At 38.9% G+C, this 16,008-nt stretch overlaps 1 protein-coding gene across 1 annotated transcript; it reads left to right on the top strand.

Moving 5' to 3' along the window:
• Positions 1-8,576: 8,576 nt before the first annotated feature.
• On the top strand, positions 8,577-15,779 carry wu:fc46h12 (uncharacterized protein LOC568958 homolog). Its single transcript, XM_057858265.1, has 5 exons — positions 8,577-8,683; positions 10,168-10,276; positions 10,384-10,494; positions 15,209-15,287; positions 15,359-15,779. The coding sequence occupies exons 1-5, from the start codon at positions 8,583-8,585 to the stop codon at positions 15,466-15,468; spliced, it is 510 nt and encodes a 169-aa protein (XP_057714248.1). The 5' UTR covers positions 8,577-8,582; the 3' UTR covers positions 15,469-15,779.
• Positions 15,780-16,008: the final 229 nt, after the last annotated feature.

The raw sequence follows: 16,008 nt of genomic DNA, 5'->3' as shown, positions 1-16,008 counted from the left end.
CGCACACACACACTGATACAAAATAACACGACATACTAATTGCTAGATGCAGTCCGTGCCCAATCCACTCAGTTCAGCCGTTTTGACAAGCTTAGAGCCGCTATCTGACTCAATCATGTTCATTTTATAGCGTTAGCCGCTAGCGTTAGCCTGTGGCCTTGCTACCAGTAGAAAGCACCCTCTCCTGAAATCGTGAGAACCAGGGAGGAAAGCAGGTGAAAGCCCATTTGGAGGCCGCCAAGAGTCGACTGAATGTCGGGTAAAGGTTTGGCAAAGCTCGAATTTACTGACATGGTCAAAATTACGTCGGTCATCGTGAAGAATTTCGGTAATGGTAAATTTTCAGTATACCGCCCGGCTCTAAAACCTCTGCTACAACGGCTCTCTTTGTAGCACTAGCTTCAATTTAGAATGGAAAAACCAAATTGATTTTTTCCCCCTGCGATTTACATGTGTGAGAAACATAGTCGTGTGACAAATGCGCCTTTCAGGCTTTGGATGCACATTCCTTCAACCTCGCATGCGTGAGAACTGTTGATAATTCATTCTAAATTGGAATGAGATAAGATGTTCGTATCTTGTCCCGTTTCAAATGAATTTTATTTATTCACTTCTTTTTCGGTTTTATCTATTTGCTATTTTTAATCCATCGCTAAACATTTTCAAACAAAGGAAAATATAGTTATCAGTGGCGTAGATAGACAATTTGGGAAACAGGTGCTCAGAGGGGAGGGAAAAAAAAGAAACCTTTTGCAGTGTCTGTAACTGCTACCCCGGCTGCCTCATTAGAACAATTTGAGTTGATAAAAGAAAAAAACATTGCAGATGTGTTACATAATATTAAAATAAATAGTAACCTATTCCAAACTGGCAAGGGGCAACAACACTTATTCTTTCCTTTTGAGGCATGATTGCTGCTGCAAGTGGTAGAAATACATATATATTCAACAAAACAGCAACAACAACAACAAACTGAATCAGCCTGCTTGGTGACATTACAACAGGGCACACACACTACACAGCTAATTTCATGTTTGGCATTTAGCAAATAAATGACGCTAATGGCCTGCTTTAAACCTGCATTGTTTTAATAACAGTGTATCTGTGTGTGTGTCCATACTCAAACGAGGGAGCCTACAGTTTTCTTGGAGCTTAATCACTGAAGGAATCTGAGGAAGTTAATCACGTCAGCCGAACCGCCAGACCTGCGCTGGTGCATGTCCAACGACCTGGGCTGGTGAGACCCCGACAACTCGGCCAAAAGGCCAAACTCCGCGCGTTCACTGCAGTCTTAACACCTTGCACTGACTCCATTTTGAAAGCTGGAAGAAAAAGGCTTCGGAACACAGGTTGACAGTTTATTCAGATCGACACCGATCAAACGGCAAGGCAAAACAGCGACAGACCCAGGCGAGGAGGAGACTCAGGGTCACCATATCACAAGTCAACAAAAGGTTCCAGAGAAAAAATGACCACGATTAGTTAAACATTCAGTCTTTTTGAAGGCTCTCGCTGGGCGAGCTGTGGGCAGAAGCAGGGTGTGTTTTGGCGTTGTTTAGGATTATTGTATGTTTGTGGATTGAACAGGAGGATTCAGGAGTTACTGTTGTCAGGGCAACAAGGGTTGTAGATGTTGCCACCTCAGCGTCAAAAGGGTTCTTGGAGTCTTATTAGTCGTGTTATCAGTTGTATATCGGGCGTTCTCCGCTGTTCCTCGTGTTGGGACAGGGCGTCCCGCCATTTGTTCTGGACAGTCCGGGAGAAATAATTGCGAGAGTTGGTGGTGTAGACGTGGGCTTGTCGGAGTCAATCTTCCTCGGTCAGTTGCATGACGCACACGTTGGGCTTCCGTGATATGAAGGTGTCATGTATCTTTTACTCCATATATTCTGCTTGTTTACCTTAAACTATGTTATAAGTGCTATTTATTTTATATTGGGTGTGCGAGAGTAATATAGTCGATCGGTAAATTCGAGAAAAGATACTATTCCCTGATTGATTATATTAAGTGTGTTAGAATAATGCAACCAATTAGACGGTGACTGCGAGAAAAGTTACTATCTCTTTAATCACTTTCACAGTCAGTTTCACTTCCTCCAGGTAAGTTTCAAATGGTGCATATATTTTTTGTTTGCTCTTATTTTGATTCTTATTAGTTTTTGTTAAGCAGCAGCATTCTCCCGAAGTAGCAGTACTAGTACTAAACATACAAACACGACTTAATATTGAGTTGTAATAATGTCATTTCCGTAGCTATGTGCAGCTCCCATTAAGAGACGCTCTGGATGCGTGGGCTGTGACATAGGGGAAAACCAGCAAATGGAGGGAGAGAACGAGCTGGAAGCTAGCGATAGCAGTCGTGCTCCGCAGCAGCCCGCTGTATTATTGTTTTCATTATTGTCACATTAAAGTGAACGAAGCCATTCCTGACTCCCCTCAATGCAGTATCTAGTTTTATTTAATTTTCCTACCGACACTGGTTGTGTGCTGGAAGGACGTTACATCTAATAATTGATTTATGGAGAGTGGCAAGCCTAGCCTGCTTGAAAGGTGGGACTGGGCATTTAGGGTTAGCATTTAGGGTTAACCCTAACCCTAATTTAGAGTTGAGCAGAGACAAATGCTACTTCAGGAGACAAATAGTTAAGCAACTGAGGTTTAGGGGGGCACGCACATACACATTTTATGTGTTACCTCTGTGTAGGGGCTGCAGGCGGGGGCGAGGAGAGGGGATGGATGGCACCTATTGTACTGTACTGCATGCAGTTGGCCTGTTTCTGCATTTCAAGGACAGAGGGTGCTGTCACAGTGATTATGGCTGAGGCGCTTTGGGGGCACACGCATTACTAAGATAACAATGATCATGACTTAAAACCTTGATAAGGGCACTTGCTCGTTTAAGAGGGCAATGGCCAGTGCTTGAGCACCACCTGGCGTCCATGTGTGCATGCTAATGATAGTAATTATATATTTGAAGTTATTTTTAAATGTATTTCCTGAGAAAAAGAAAAAAAGGTAAATATTCTCAGATTTTTAGACTACAAAATTTATCAATAAATTTTATTCTTGCAATAAAAGCGGCATGGAAAATGGATGAATGAATGAATAAAAAAAGTGAATGCATGTGCTTTTTGCATAACAATTTGGCCAAATTCATGTCTTGATTTCTCCATTTGAAACCTCCGTGATCTTTATCGTAAGTTTGACGTTGTCATCGATTTGACTCTGAACCACTTGAAGGACCTGAAAAATGAGTATAAAATGAGAAACTGAAATCTTTTTCATAATAATACCTTATTTTACAATTTAAGAGCCATATTACACAATTTGTCTGTTATTTATCAAAATAGTATTTACTTCACAGTTTTGTTTTGTTTTATTTAATTTGGACCCTTTTGGGGTTCCGTAGATAGCACGGTGAAAGTTACCTTATCCAAAACTGCTCGCTCCGTTTCCGCGTCCATCGGACCTTGGGTCAATACTCTGGTGTCTAAAATGGCCACGACTGCAGAAAAACACATACAAAATGAATGAATCATCATGTTCCTTTGTGGAAGTTACTCAGTGAAAAGACACACTTGCCTGGATTTGTTGGATACGTTGTAGGGGTCACAGTGGCCAGAGAGGATGAAAATGCTGTCAAATAGAAAAGAAAGGAAAAATCATTTCGCTTCTGTTATAAAATCCAAAAACGAAAAAAGTGTTCATGTAGCCATAGAGCACAATACTGGTTTGTTAAGACGCTCAAAATTCCCAATTTGGACCAGTTTGAGGTCAACAATGTCTCTTAACTAGTGCTGTCAAATTTATCGCGTTAACGGACGGTAATTAATTTTTTAAATAATCACGTTCAAATATTTGACGCATTTAACGCATGCGCGGAATGACCCGCTCATGCATTGCCTCAAACAGATTACAATGATGCAATTTTTTGCATATTGAAAGCTAAGAGGCAGAGAAAGGTGTCTTGCTTTGTGCTTTTTCTTAACAAAGGTATACCACACGTGACGTGCCGGCACATTCAGCTTCAACATTAACACAGCTCTCTGCAGGCCGTAACTCTAACGCACTCCTGCATCATGTGAGGAAACAACATTGGCGCCGCGTGCACTACAGGGTGCCTCGGATAATTCTGTTTCAGAATATTACAAAAGGCGAGTGGACACAGGCGTTCAATGGACCGCGCCGTTTATTGGCATAAGTTTCGGCAACTCTCGCAACAAACATAAGTATCATTTAGTGAAAGCACAACAAAAATGATATCTCTCAAAAAAAATAATGTTCACAAAAAGAAAAGCGCTTCAATCTGTATTAATGAGGCTCTATTCTCACACAGTTCAACTACAGTGCAAAGACGACTGGCATTCCCAGTCAAAATAGCTATGCAAAATACACATAAAACTTACTCAGACTTTGGTCAAACTCTATTCAAACATTTCGTTTAGCTCAACAAATACACTGGATGGCAATACTTAGTCACAATGTACAAACTGTCAGAGTTCTTTAACGTTGTAAAGCCAACACTCAAATGAACGTGAGGTACAATGAATGAACCCGGAAACTACGGCGTCAGTCGAGGGGCGAAACGCACTCGTTGGCTAGAACGCTAATTAATTTAAAACTCGCCATTGACACCTTGTGGTGTATTTCAATCACTACCTTACATAGTTAAAGACACTGTGGAAGAACGGCACGGAGCCCATGTGCCAATGACGAGCTCCTGGTTTATTTTTTGATTGAAAATTTTACAAATTTTATGAAAACGAAAACATAAAGAGGGTTTTTAATCGGGGCTGTCAAAATTATCGCATTAACGGGCGGTAATTTATTTTTTCAATTAATCACGTTAAAATATTTGACGCAATTAACGCACATGCCCCGCTCAGATTAAAATGACAGTACAGCGTAATCTCCACTTGTTACTTGTGTTTTTTGGAGTTTTGTCGCCCTCTGCTGGTGCTTGGGTGCGACCCATGAGCATTGTGTAATTATTGACATCAACAATGGCGGGCTACTAGTTTATTTTTTGATTGAAAATTTTACAAATTTTATTAAAACGAAAACCTGAAGAAGGGTTTTAATATAAAATTTCTCTAACTTGTACTAACATTTATCTTTTAAGAACTACAAGTCTTTCTATCCATGGATCGCTTTAACAATGTTAATCATGTTAATGCCATCTTATTGATTTATTGTTATAATAAACAAATACAGTACTTATGTACCATATGATGAATGTATATAACCGTCTTGTGTCTTATCTTTCCATTCCAACAATAATTTACAGAAAAATATGACATATTTATAGATGGTTTTAATTGCGATTAATTACGATTAATTAATTTATAAGCTGTAATTAACGCGATTAAAAATTTTAATCGTTTGACAGCCCTAGTTTTAATATAAAATTACTATAACTTGTACTCACATTCATCTTTTAAGGACAACAAATCTTTCTATCCGTGGATCCTTTTAACAGAAATAATGTTAATAATGTTAATGCCATCTTGTGGATTTATTGTTATAATAAACAAATACAGAACTTATGTACAGTATGTTGAATGTATATATCTGTCTTGTGTCTTATCTTTCCATTCCAACAATAATTTACAGAAAAATATGGCATATTTTAGAGATGGTTTGAATTGCAATTAATTGCGATTAATTCATTTTTAAGCTGTGATTAACTCGATTAAAAATTTCAATCGTTTGACAGCCCTACTCTTAACTGTTTATTGACTATTATAATAGATGACAAGTCATTATTCAGTTCATCACAGTCGTCCTAGGATATACATGCAATTGACAGCGCTAGATGTCCATTGTAATTTTGACCGGGAGGGCTGGCAGCAATCATTTCATATTTCTAGAGCTCGACCAACGTATAATGGATGCGGACGACAAAGATGATGAGTTGAACAGGCCTGCCTGCTTTAAAGGCTAGCAAATCATTTTGCTGAGTAGAAATGCTTGAATTGAATGTACTACTCACTTGTTTGGCCAGCACATAAAGTCAATGACGCAGCCGAGAGCAGCAGAGGCAGCAACATGATGAAGAAGAAATGGTGGCGTTGCTCAAATGAAGCGTGAAATATGCCGTGAGAAAGTGCTCGTCTCTTCTCACAGGGATCTTATGCACTCAATGAGGAAGTGAAAGGCAGATAAACATTAACAAAGTTTCTGTTGCCATGAGTATTATCTTTCTCCATTATTGTTTGATCATGCAGTGTTGTGTTTTTTGGCAAGCCTTTTTAATTTTCATCTTTTGGACGACAATACAGTCCCTGACAAAAGTCTAGTCGCTTATCCATTTTGTAAAAACAATTGCTAATAACACGACTTTTAATGATTCACTTGGTTTCAGAAATGGCTCATATGAAAGCTAAGATCCTCCCAAATGATGATGAATGTCCAAAAATATATTTGTTTGACTGAAAAAAGATTGATCATTTAATGAAGACATAAAGGTCAAATTCTGGCAAGACAAAAGTTTTGTCGCCTACAGAAAGTAGTGTGAAAATTGAACAAAAAACATACTTCAAATACAAAAATATGTTATAGAACATAAGCAAAATAAGTAGTGGTGCTGCGAGATCTAAATTTAATATTTTGTATGACTTCCATGGGCTTCGGCAAGGATTCATACAATTTATTGATGAAGTCATCAGGAGCATCAAAGAAAGCAGTCTTGCATGCCTCCCAGAGTTCACCAACAATCTCGGGTTACGTCTTCCATGCTTCCTCTTTCATTCTACCCTAGACATGCTCAATGGTGTTCATGTCTGGTGACTGGGCTGGCAGGTCCAGAACGATCTGGATCTTCTTTGCCTTGAAGAAATTTGAGGTAGAGATTGAAGTATTTGATGGCGCACCATCCTGCTGCAGAATTTGTCCCTTTTTATGGTTAGGAATGTAAGAGGCAGCTAAGATTTGTTGATATTTCAGACTATTTATGTTGCCTTCCATCCTGCAGATCTCTCGCACACCCCATACTGGATGTAACCCTAGACCATGATTTTGCCACCACCAAACTTCACTGTTATCTGAGTGAATCTCGGATCCATGTGGGCTCCAGTAGGTCTCCTGCAATATTTGCGGCGACTGTGGTGTAATTTAATGGAAGATTCATCTGAAAAATCCACCTTTTGCCACTTTTCCAGCGTCCATCCTTTTGACAGGCTGTTGGCCTTGGCAAATGCCACACGTTTTTTTGAGAGAGAGATAAATAGACTGCAATATCACAAATTCTTAGCTGCCTCTTACATTCCTAACCATAAAAAGGGACAAATTCTGCAACAGGATGGTGCTCCATCGCATACTTCAATCTCTACCTCAAAGTTCCTCAAGGCAAAGAAGATCAAAATCCTCCAGGACTGGCCAGGTCAGTCTCTACACATGAACATCATTGAGCTTGTCTGGGGTAGGATGAAAGAGGAAGCATGGAAGACGAAACCCAAGAATGTTGATGAACTCTGGGAGGCATGCAAGACTGCTTTCTTTGATTTTTTTTGTTCAATTTTCACACTACCTTCTGTAGGCGACAAAACATTTGACCTTTATGTCTTCATTAAATGATACATCTTTTTTCAGTGAAACAAATATATTTTTGAACATTCAACATCATTTGGGAGGGTCTTAGCTTTGGTATGAGCCATTTCTGAAACCAATTGAATCATTAAAAGTCAAGTTATTAGCAATTGTTTCTACAAAATGGATAAGCGAAAAGACTTTTGTCAGGGACTCTACCTCTTAGTCATATTTTAGTCTTTTGAAAATGCGTTTGTCTTGTTTTCGTTGACGAAATCAAACAAATTTCGTTTAGTTTTAGTCGACGCTTATTCAAAATGTTTTTGTATGTAAAAGATTAAGTCCAAAAATGCGGAAATAAAGGCTTCCAGCAATTTGGAATGAACATTGACAGACAAGAGCATATTCTACAGGGATGACATCTGCTCTAGAGGAGATCTGCATGGAGGAATGGGCCAAAATACCAGCAACAGTGTGTGAAAAGCTTGTGAAGAGTTACAGAAAACGCTTGGCCTCCGTTATTGCCAACAAAGGGTACATAACAAAGTATTGAGATGAACTTTTGGTATAGACCAAATACTTATTTTCTTCCATGATTTGAAAAAAATTTTTTTTTAAATCAAACAATGTGATTTTCTGTTTTTTTTTTCCCACATTCTGTATCTCATGGTTGAGGTTTACCCATGTTGACAATTACAGGCCTCTCTAATATTTTCAAGTGGGAGAACTTGCACAATTCGTGGTTGACTAAATACTTATTTGCCCCACTGTATTTTGTCGGTCAACTGTTGTTGTTTTTTGGGGGTTTTTTGTGATCATAATCTGTATCGGGAGCCCAAAAAAATGGAGAGGGAATACTGTATATGAATAATTTAAAAAGTTTCATTCCCAAGTTGCCACTTCTGTGTGTTTCTAAGCAAGCACAGCATGTTTGGACTGGAGCCAATTTATTTGTAATGCTTGCGTATTCCACATGAAGTGGGAGGACGATCAGTTGGAGGGCAGCAGCAGCAACCGTTCTTCACATTCATGCTTTGGCTTGAGCCGCTTTCAGTATGGAGCCCAAATCGCTGCTGACATTTTGTCTGGCCATCGTCGGGGCAACGTTGATGACCATGTCGCTGGCCAACGGCACGGCTAACTGCAAAATCAAGTGGTAAGAGCTTTAAACTCTCTTTTGTATTTGTCACGCCCTCACTGGCTGCCATTGACGGCGCCAGATGTCCAGTCCATTTGAACCGGGAGGGATGGCGACGATCATACACTGCTTTCAATGAATTGGGATATCTATAGTTGGCAGTATGTTTTAAACTTTCACTTTTATAAATTACAAAAGGAGGGCAAAAACCCCTAATTATTCTCTTTTTTAAAAATCGCTTAAGTAATAAAAAAAATCCGTTATTATCCTCTTCATTTATTTCAAATGTATATTCTCTCTTTGTAAAAGGTACAATCAATAAAATATGATTTCTTATGAACGCTATCATACAGTGTATCACAAAAGTGAGTACACCCCTTGCATTTCTGCAGATATTTAAGTGTATCTTTTCATGGGACAACACTGACAAAATGACACAATGAAAAGTAGTCTGTGTGCAGCTTATATGATAGAGTTAATTTATTTTCCCCTCAAAATAACTCAAAATATAGCCATTAGTATCCAAACGCCTGGCAACAAAAGTGAGTACACCCCTTAGAAACTACGTACATCCCTACATGTCCAAATTGAGTACTGCTTGTCATTTTCCCTCCAAAATGTCACGTGACTCGTTACAGGAGTGCTGTCAGCATTGCAGCAGAGATTGAAGAGGTGTGTGTGTGTGGGGGGGGGGGTCATTCCTACCACCATGCTTGACTGTAGGCATGACATACTTATCTTTGTACACCTCACCTGGTTGCCGCCACACATGCTCGAGACCATCGGAACCAAACCATTTAATCTTTGACCATAGGACATGGTTCCAGTAATGTCTTCAGCAAACTGTTTGCGGGCTTTCTTGTGTACCGTCTTCAGAAGAGGTGACAGCCATGCACACCAATTTGATGTATGGTCTTAGCACTAACAGGCTGACCCCCCACCTCTTCAATCTCTGCTGACAGCACTCCTGTAACGAGTCACTTGACATTTTGGAGGGAAAATGACAAGCAGTACTCAATTTGGACTTTTAGGGATGTAGTTTCAAAGGGGTGTACTCACTCATGTTGTCAGGGGTTTAGATATTAATGGCTACATTTTGAGGGGAAAATATTATATAAGCTGCACACAGACTACTTTTCATTGTGTCAAAGTGTCATTTTGTCAGTGTTGTCCCATGAAAAGATATAAAATATCTGCAGAAATGCGGGGTGTACTCACTTTTGTGATACACTGTATCTATTGTTCAACTTTAGAGTGTTATTGCCTATCGTGTATCATAACAATTTATCGGCATTACGACATTCATAGCTAAATCGACGGCGCGTGACCACAGCTGTAAAAAATGCATTTCGACAGTGTTTTAATGGCGTGAAGTTGTCCACTGTCACGTAGCGAAAGAATTCTTCACACGTTTCTTTTTTCCTCGTTTACAATTTTGATCCGAGCGTGCAAGTTTTGATAGCGGGATTGTGGTTTGAAATCCCCCTTTTGATGGCCGGCAGGTTGTTCGGCATCCCGTGCGAAGACGTCTACGGAACGTTGGTGGAGCAAATCAAGGCCTGGCAGATCCAACAAAGCTGCCTCGACGCAGGAGAGAGATGCTCTTACGAAGTGAGAGCATTTTGCTTAATTTTTTTGTCAAACTCATCTGAGGAAAGTAAACATGTGGCCCGACAGAAACGTTATGTCTAAATTTGTTCATTCCTGACCGGTTGCAGCTGGTTTCGACTTCTCCGTACCTGATCCTGGCCACGCACACGTCTCCGAAAACCAAGATCGTCAACGACCTGCAATTTCTACTGGAGCAGTCCACCGTTTGTAAAGTCACCGTACGTTATGCTTGTTTTCCTTGCAAACTGCTATATCACCAGTGTTGTTCAAGTAACTTTGGAAAAGTGAAGAGTTATGGTTACTTCTCTGGAAAAAGTCATTAGTTGTACTAGTTATAAAAAGTAGCTAAAGCGTTTTTGTTGATCTGTCGTACAGTGAGAGAAAAGAAAACTATTAATAAAATGTATTGTACCAATAAAACAGGAATCTTTATGTTTAAGAACATGCCTTTGAAACAAAAGTGGCTGTGCAATATGAAAGAAATAAATTCATCATAATAATCCACTGAAGGCATCGTCAGCAAGACCCGCCTAACTCTCTCAGATTGGCTTTACCTATGTTAGCCAATCAATAGCCTCTTCTAGGACCATAGGCGGAGTTTGACTTTTGGGGTAGGGGGGGCACAACATGTTGATGACCCCGAAACGCAGTGTCAGCAATAAAATTAACTTACAAGAATATTTATAATAATAAATTGACAATGAGCGTTTTTTTCCCCCCATCATTCTTGAGCGGCATTCTAAATCAGGTTGCTTGGGCAATACTTTTCGCCAAGATCGTCAGCCAGTGAATATGGTACGCCCGCCGGTGTCGTGCCAATGTAGTTACCCCAGTCAAAAATTGCATCCCCTGGGCGGAGCCATATGGAGGTAGATTTGTGTCTTTATTACTCAACCAAAAATAAAATTAATATTATATAAAATAAAATTATTCAATTCAAAAAATGTGTTCGAATGCAAAAATAAATTTGAAACTCCCCCCAAAAATGCATGTGAAAGCTATTTTTCTTTCTTTTTTTTCTTTTTTAATTAAAATCAACTTTTTTTAATTAAAGCAACTTTTTTGATTGAAATAATGTTGATTTGTTTTTGGGCCACATTTTGGTTAGGACATTTTTGTTTTTATTATTCAGTCAAAAAATAAGTTGCTTCAAAATATATATAGGTTTTCAAAAAGAAAATCACTTCAATCAAAAGAAAAAGAAAATGTCAATCCTCGAAAAAGGTTTTGAATGCGAAAAAATATTTGACATTGAAAAATTTGCATTTAAACACTTAATTTTTCATTGCAAAAGTTTTCTTTGATTGACACAATCCTTTTTGTTTTGGGGCCATATCATGATTAGGACGTGTGTCTAAATCATTCAATCCCAAAAAAATGTTGCTTAAATAAAAAGAAAAAATACTTTCAATCAAAAATCATTTGAAAAATAAAATTGCCCTCCCCTAATTTTTTTTGTTTTGAAAATTCAATGCAAAGCAAATGGCCATCTAAGTTGCTAGTCACATGATCTGTTCGAAAAAAATTATACTCATTATAAAAATATATTTTTTTTTTGTTCATTTCATTCATTTTTGTTGCAGTTATATTGCTTTACAACTTTTATATGGTACATAGGAAAGTCAATTACATGCAATGACACTCTTCGGACAACAGGGGGGGCCTGCCCCCCCTTAAAATCCGCTTATGTCTGGGACGCACAATGGTACCTCTACTTACGCAAGTCTCTATATACAGAGTTTTCAGGTTAAGACAACTCATCGGGAAAATATTGCCTCTAGTTACAGTGGTATGAAAAAGTATCCAAAACTTGGAATTTCTCACATTTCTGCATAAAATCACCATCAAATGTGATCTCATCTTTGTCAAAATCACACAGATGAAAAAACAAACAAAAACTCTGCTTTAACTAAAACCACCCAAGCATTTATAGCTTCTCATATTCTAATGAGGATAGTATGCAAACAATGACAGAAGGGGGAAAAAATAAAGAAGTGAACCATCACATTTAATATTTTGTGGCAGCAATAACGTTAACAAGACGCTTCCTGTAGCTGCAGATCAGTCTGGCACATCGATCAGGACTAATCTAGGCCCATTGTTCTCTACAAAACTGATGTAGTTAGGTCAGATTCCTGGGATAAATCGTTGTCTTTAAGTCATACCACAGCATCTCAATGGGGTTCAAATCTGGACTTTGACTCCAGAACGTGTATTTTGTTCTTCTGAAACCATTCTCAAGTTGATTTACTTCTGTGTTTTGGATCATTGTCTTGTTGCAGCATCCATCCTCTTTTTAGCTTCAACTTTCTGACAGACGGCCTCAGGTTTTCCTGCAAAACTTTTGACTTCATTCTTCCATTAATGATTGCAAGTTGTCCAGGCCCTGAGGAAGCAAAACAGCCCCATATCATGATGCTCCCTCCACCACTGTGGGGATGAGGTATTGATGTTGGTGAGCTGTTCCATTTTTCCTCCACACATGACGATTTGTGTTACTCCCAAACAGTTCAACTTTGGTTTCATCGGTCCACAATATATTTTGCCAAAACTTCTGTGGAGTGTCAAAGTTCGTATTTGCAAACATTAAACAAGCACAATGTTTTTGTAGTGGCTTCCTCTGTGTAGTCCTCCTATGAACACCATTCTTGGCCATATAGTTGATGAGTGCACAGAGATATTGGACAGTGCCAGTGATTTATGTAAGTCTTTAGCAGACACGAAAGTTTTTTTTAAAAATTATTATTACTTCACTGAGTATTCTGCGCTGAACTCCCACTCCTTGGGGGTAGGCAACCGTGCCAAACTCTCTCCATTTGTAGACAACTTCTCTGATTGTGGATTGATGAACATCCAGACTTTTAGGGATGGTTTTGTATAATTTCCCAGCTTTATACAAATCAACAATCCTTGATTGCAGGTCTTCAGACAGCTCTTTTGACCAAGCGATGATGCACATCAGACAATGCTTCTCATCAAGAGATTTCTAATCAGGGGTGTGTTTTATAGTGGGCAGGCAGTTTTAAACCACTCATCAGTGATTGGGCAAACACCTGACTTAAAATGTTTGGTAAAAATAGTTTTCAATTGTTCTTTAAGTCTCCCTAGGCAGAGTGTTCACTTACTTATTTTACCCACTTCTGTCACTGTTTGCATGTTATCCTCATTAAAATATGAAAACCTAGAAATGTTTGGGTGGTTTTAGTTAAAGCGGACACTGTTTTTACATCTGCGAGATTTTGACAAAGATCAGATCACATTTGATGGTGATTTGATGCAATAATGTGAGAAATTCAAAAGCTTCATAACTTCAGATAGTTTTTCATTCCACTGTAGCATACCACTGTAACGTGTATTTGACAGTGGCGCCACCAGGGGGTGGCCACGGCCCCCCCATACATTTGTTGGCCACCCGCTTGCCAGTATATCGATAGATTGTTGTAGCATCAGTTATGCATTTCATCCCAAATGCACATCCAGGACTATGGATTATGGACTATGCACATCATTAGTAACATCAAATATTACACAATACACCAAAGTATATCAGTAGCCGTGTCCTTAAGTCTTTCTGATAGTTTTCCCCTGCAATACAATGAAAACCTGAAATTAGGGCTTTTAGTTTTGGTGTGCCACACCGAGATTTTAAGTGGCCCCATCTGGCCACCCCTATGAAAAATTTCTGGAGGCGCCACTGTAATTTGTTACATGTTTTGATTAGAGTTGTCAAAATTATCGCGTTAACGGGCGGTAATTAATTTTTTAAATTAATCACGTAAAAATATTTGACGCAATTAACACAAATGCCCCACTCAAACAGATTAAAATGACAGCACAGGCTCATGTGCACTTGTTACTTGTGTTTTTTTGGAGTTTTGTCGCCCTCTGCTGGCGCTTGGGTGCGACTGATTTTATGGGTTCAGCACCATGAGAATTGGTGGTGCTGAACAATGGCGAGCTACTTGTTTATTTTTTGATTGAAAATTTTACAATTTTTGTTAAAACGAAAACATTAAGAGGGGTTTTAATATAATATTTCTATAACTTGTACCAACATTTATATTTTAAGAACTACAAGTCTTTCTATCCATGGATCGCTTCAACAGAATGTTAATGTTAATGCCATCTTGTTGATTTATTGTTATAATAAACAAATACAGTACTTATGTACTGTATGTTGAATGTATACAGTGGGGAGAACAAGTATTTGATACAATGCCAATGTGTTTTCCCATTGTGAGTGTATCAAATACTTGTTCTCCCCACTGGATATCCGTCTTGTGTCTTATCTTTCCATTCCAACAATAAGTTACAGAAAAATATGGCATATTTTATAGATGGTTTGAATTGCGATCAATTACGATTAATTCATGTTTAAGCTGTGATTAACTCAATTAAAAGTTTTAATCATTTGACAGCCCTAGTTTTGATGTATTATAAAGGAATTATTTCTGAATTTTGGGGGGCTTGGTACGGATTAGGGCATATACATGGAAAATGCGCCTCTACTTAAAAAATGTTCAAGTTACGAAACTACTTCCATAACCAATTAATTTCGTAAGTAGAGGTACAACTGTACGTGCTGTGAGTGAGAAGAGCCAGTTAGATTCCGAGGCTAGTATGAAAGCACAAAGTTGTCAATGAAGAGTAGCAGGGATGTCTGTAAAATGACAGCTAGACTCACGGTGCTGCACTTTTCACTTGGATCACCTAAAACAAATAACGCTCGCTATCGGGCTGTTACAGATTGAGAAAATGTTGAGTCAGTAATTTCAGCAAAAAGTAGTTGAGTTATGTGACGTAACAAATGTAACGTTCCAACATTGCATATGCCAAATTCGTTAGCATAGAGAAGCATCTCCGGGTTGTGTTATTTGTAGCACGTAGCCTGTCCGTCCTTTGCTAGCTGATCCGAATGGCCGTCCGTTCTAGGGAGAAGGAATATCGGAGGCCTCCAAAGATCCAGCAGATAACAGCACTAACTTCTGCAGCCTCCAGAACCTGATGGACGGTCGGTACACGGTTGCAAAATTTGACATCTGGACTCAAACGTTGATTCTCTCTTTTTTTGTTTGTTTTCAGGAAGCAACCTGATTGAAGCGGAAGGTTACAAACGCTTCACCAACAAATGGATTTGTGCTGGCTTTGAGAACGCCAATTGCACCTTGTCATCAACAAAGCAGGAAAATTGACCCATAAGAAGAGAGCATTTTCTTTTTCTTGCATCCTTTTACAAATAATTACCAAAAATCTTGATAACTTCCATTTATGGCTGTTCTTAACTCATTAACGGCCATTTTGAGCCAGAAATCACGTGGGGAAATAAAGCAAATAGAATCCGGCGGCCGGCCATGTTGAAACAGAATATGTTGAACAGGGACGGATTTGACTGAAAAGTTAACATTGATTGATCATAGTTCGCATATGCACTTGCTAAATGACAGTAAAATGACTTTTTGCTTCTTATGATTCTCTTTCAAAAATGTTTTGTCCTGCTTTTCATTGTGTCATAGCTTCAAAATAAAATGAAATAGATGAAGCCTTTATTGAGCACGCTTTTACAGTTTGAAATTCCAAAAAAGCTATTTTCGAGTCTTAATAGGGTGAAGGAATCTGACCTTTTAGCCAGACTGCCGGAATCGCGCCAGCCGAAACGCCGGACCCGCGCTGGCACGGCTCCGACGACCCGTGCCGGTGAGACCCCAACAACCCGGCCAAAAGGAGAAATTCCA

Source organism: Corythoichthys intestinalis, chromosome 14, assembly GCF_030265065.1.
Source record: "Corythoichthys intestinalis isolate RoL2023-P3 chromosome 14, ASM3026506v1, whole genome shotgun sequence".
In the NCBI taxonomy this organism is placed as follows: Eukaryota; Metazoa; Chordata; class Actinopteri; order Syngnathiformes; family Syngnathidae; genus Corythoichthys; species Corythoichthys intestinalis.
Note: the sequence above shows the minus strand (reverse complement) of the source record. Positions and strands in the feature narration are given on the sequence as shown.